The sequence below is a fragment of the Sesamum indicum genome, linkage group LG11 (assembly GCF_000512975.1).
Source record: "Sesamum indicum cultivar Zhongzhi No. 13 linkage group LG11, S_indicum_v1.0, whole genome shotgun sequence".
NCBI lineage: Eukaryota > Viridiplantae > Streptophyta > Magnoliopsida > Lamiales > Pedaliaceae > Sesamum > Sesamum indicum.
In genome coordinates this window covers 12,206,578-12,209,110 of record NC_026155.1, presented here as the reverse complement: position 1 = coordinate 12,209,110, position 2,533 = coordinate 12,206,578, and the positions used below count along the sequence as shown (strand labels likewise).

At 39.2% G+C, this 2,533-nt stretch overlaps 1 protein-coding gene across 1 annotated transcript in view; it reads right to left on the bottom strand.

The window, feature by feature from the left end:
• Window positions 1–2,533, bottom strand: part of LOC105174154 (ER membrane protein complex subunit 1) — a 7,923-nt gene that overhangs the window by 3,461 nt on the left and 1,929 nt on the right. Inside the window, exons 5-7 of the mRNA XM_011096157.2 lie at window positions 2,000–2,115; window positions 1,102–1,909; window positions 1–533 (exon numbers count right to left, since the gene is read on the bottom strand). The exon at window positions 1–533 is cut by the window's left edge and continues 190 nt beyond it. Coding sequence (XP_011094459.1) covers window positions 1–533; window positions 1,102–1,909; window positions 2,000–2,115 — 1,457 coding nt within the window. The remainder of the gene's footprint in view (window positions 534–1,101; window positions 1,910–1,999; window positions 2,116–2,533) is intronic.

Below are 2,533 nucleotides of genomic sequence, written 5' to 3'. Positions count from 1 at the left end.
ATGCCAAGAGCCTCAGCAGTTCTAGGGTACAGGTGGGCATGTTGATTTGCATCCACTAGCAAATGCAACCGCTGTTCCATGGAATCAGTAAAATGCAATGGAATAATGTGCGCAATGGAATGAATAGGTCCGATATGACTGCGCTCCTCCCCTGTATATGTGTCAACAATAGAGAGAACACCAGCAGAATCTGAATTGTAGCCACATCTTCCGACAACCAGAACTGATGGATTCTCATCCAAAGCATGATGATGAGGATCCTGCCACTGATGTAAACTAATCCCTCTAGGATTTTCACATGCCTCTGATTTGCGAAGAGAATTCAGTAAACGAGACCACACAATTCTTCCATCTCCAGTGTGCAGGGCAAAAACTTTTCCTGCTCGAGTAAGTACTATGAGAAGCTTCCTGAACCCATTGTGGTCCCGAGTCATCTTGCTTTTCTCGGAACTTTGCAACCTTATTTTCTGTATGGCTACCACATCATCAGGGGTTGCTATCATTAGAGTTCCTTTCAGCTTCAGCAGATGTCCCTTTAAAAGAAAGGTTGAGAGAACAATGAAAAAGTCAAAGCAACCACTTCATATAGGATCGTGAATAACAAAGAGACATAAAAGATGCAACACGGGGTACAGATTTTCATCTTTTTTAGTAAGCTGAGAAATTAACATCATTCAATTCAATCATTATGCATTAAATGGGAGAGTAGAAAATACACATACAACGTCAGCATGTCCTCATTTCCCCTGGGCAGATAAAAGAGAACATAAGACCATTGTTATGTGTTCTTATGAGCAAACTTGATAGGTCAAAATCTAATTCCAAATAGTAGTGCACATGACCATTAACTAGAGGCTTCAAATGCTATTCAAATCTAGGGAGGTGCTTCTTGTAAATTTTTTTTCCACTATGGAGGCTATAGCAGGACATAGATCAAAGCCCTCGGGAAGACGAGCAATATGCTCAATATATGATAAATAGATCTCAGATGGAACAGTATAATCATACCAGTGTTACCAATAAAACAAGTTTCAGTAGAAGCACAACACTTCAAAACTACAAAGAAATTCAGTAGCTAGCTTACTTCCAATAACAGCTTACCTTAAGCCATTCGAAAAGGCTGTGTTCTACTTTCGCAACAGACACACTGTCCTTCTCAACTGGTAACTCTGATGCTTTTACGTCGATAACGGAAGCTAGTCCATCTTCCCTACTCCAGACAATCTCACCTTGTTGTAACAGTAACAAAGAATGGTCTTCCATGACAATCAAAACCCTGAACCCATTCGACCGGTCCGTACGAACATAGCTATTGATAAAAACCTTATGCACAAGGCCCCTCTGATGATCCATCTGGATTGTTTCCTCTATTAAATTGGATGTCCAGTCATTACCAAGCTTCACAGTCAAAAGAATCTTACCATCGCCATGCTGGATTAGGGCAACAGCTTTTTGGCCTTCCGGTAGAGAAAGAGAATCACTGACAGCATTTTCATGACCAATTTTGTGCACGACCTTCAACTTGCTCTCATTTATCACCTCAATAAAGATAACAGAAGCATCTATTTTTAAAGTAAACATTCCAGGAATTTTGGAAGGTACTATAGCAGCTGCTCCTGAAATATCCTCGATCAGCTGAGAAACATGTGTCTGGTGAAAGCTAATTTTTCCATCTTGGAAGCAAATAACAACCAGAACTTTTCGAGTAGAATCCAGTGCCACAGCTGTGTCGTCCGTTACAAATGACAAATCCCCAGAAAACCCAGCAGGAAACAACATGTTGTTATGCTTCAACAGCTCACCACTCTTAACATTGAGTTGAAAAACATCAAATCCGGAGAAACCAAGCAAACCTACAGCGTATATTATCTCGCTTCCATCTGGATAAATTAACTGTTGGACATCAATGCTGCAAAACATGAGAAAAATATTCAGCCATTGTTTGGAAAAACATGACAAGTATCAAAGAGGTTGACATTTTGAGTTTAAGTTATCAAACCCCTCAGAAGCTAACTCCTTTTTCCAGATGACTTCACCATCAATGCTTGCAACAGCGTGAATAAAACCATTACCATAAACAAAGATCATGTTGTCCTTGTCGACCTTCAAATTTGTCTGTAATAAACAATAGTATTGTATATCACTTCCAGTGAACTGTTGGAATGAGATCAATGTATCATGGAGTTGTTATCCATGAGTTGGCAACAAAGCCAAGGAAGATTTTTGAATTATGATTACACGCACTATAGACATAGAGCCTTTCAAGTAACAGAAGAAAATATAATATTCTTCAGAAATAAAACAGGGTTTTATGCAAGACCCATAACTCCAGAAAACATCTGCTCTTTGCCATAAATACTGATAGCAGTATGATGATAGTTAGCTGAAAATACTGACCTAAATGTAGCTCACTAGGAAGTAATGATTCTTCAAAACAATGTATCTATTTTTTCAGTCACCAAAATTGCGTGAGCTGAAGTCTCCCACTCACATTGCTAATAAAATATCAAACTGTGGAGGCACTATGGGCTCT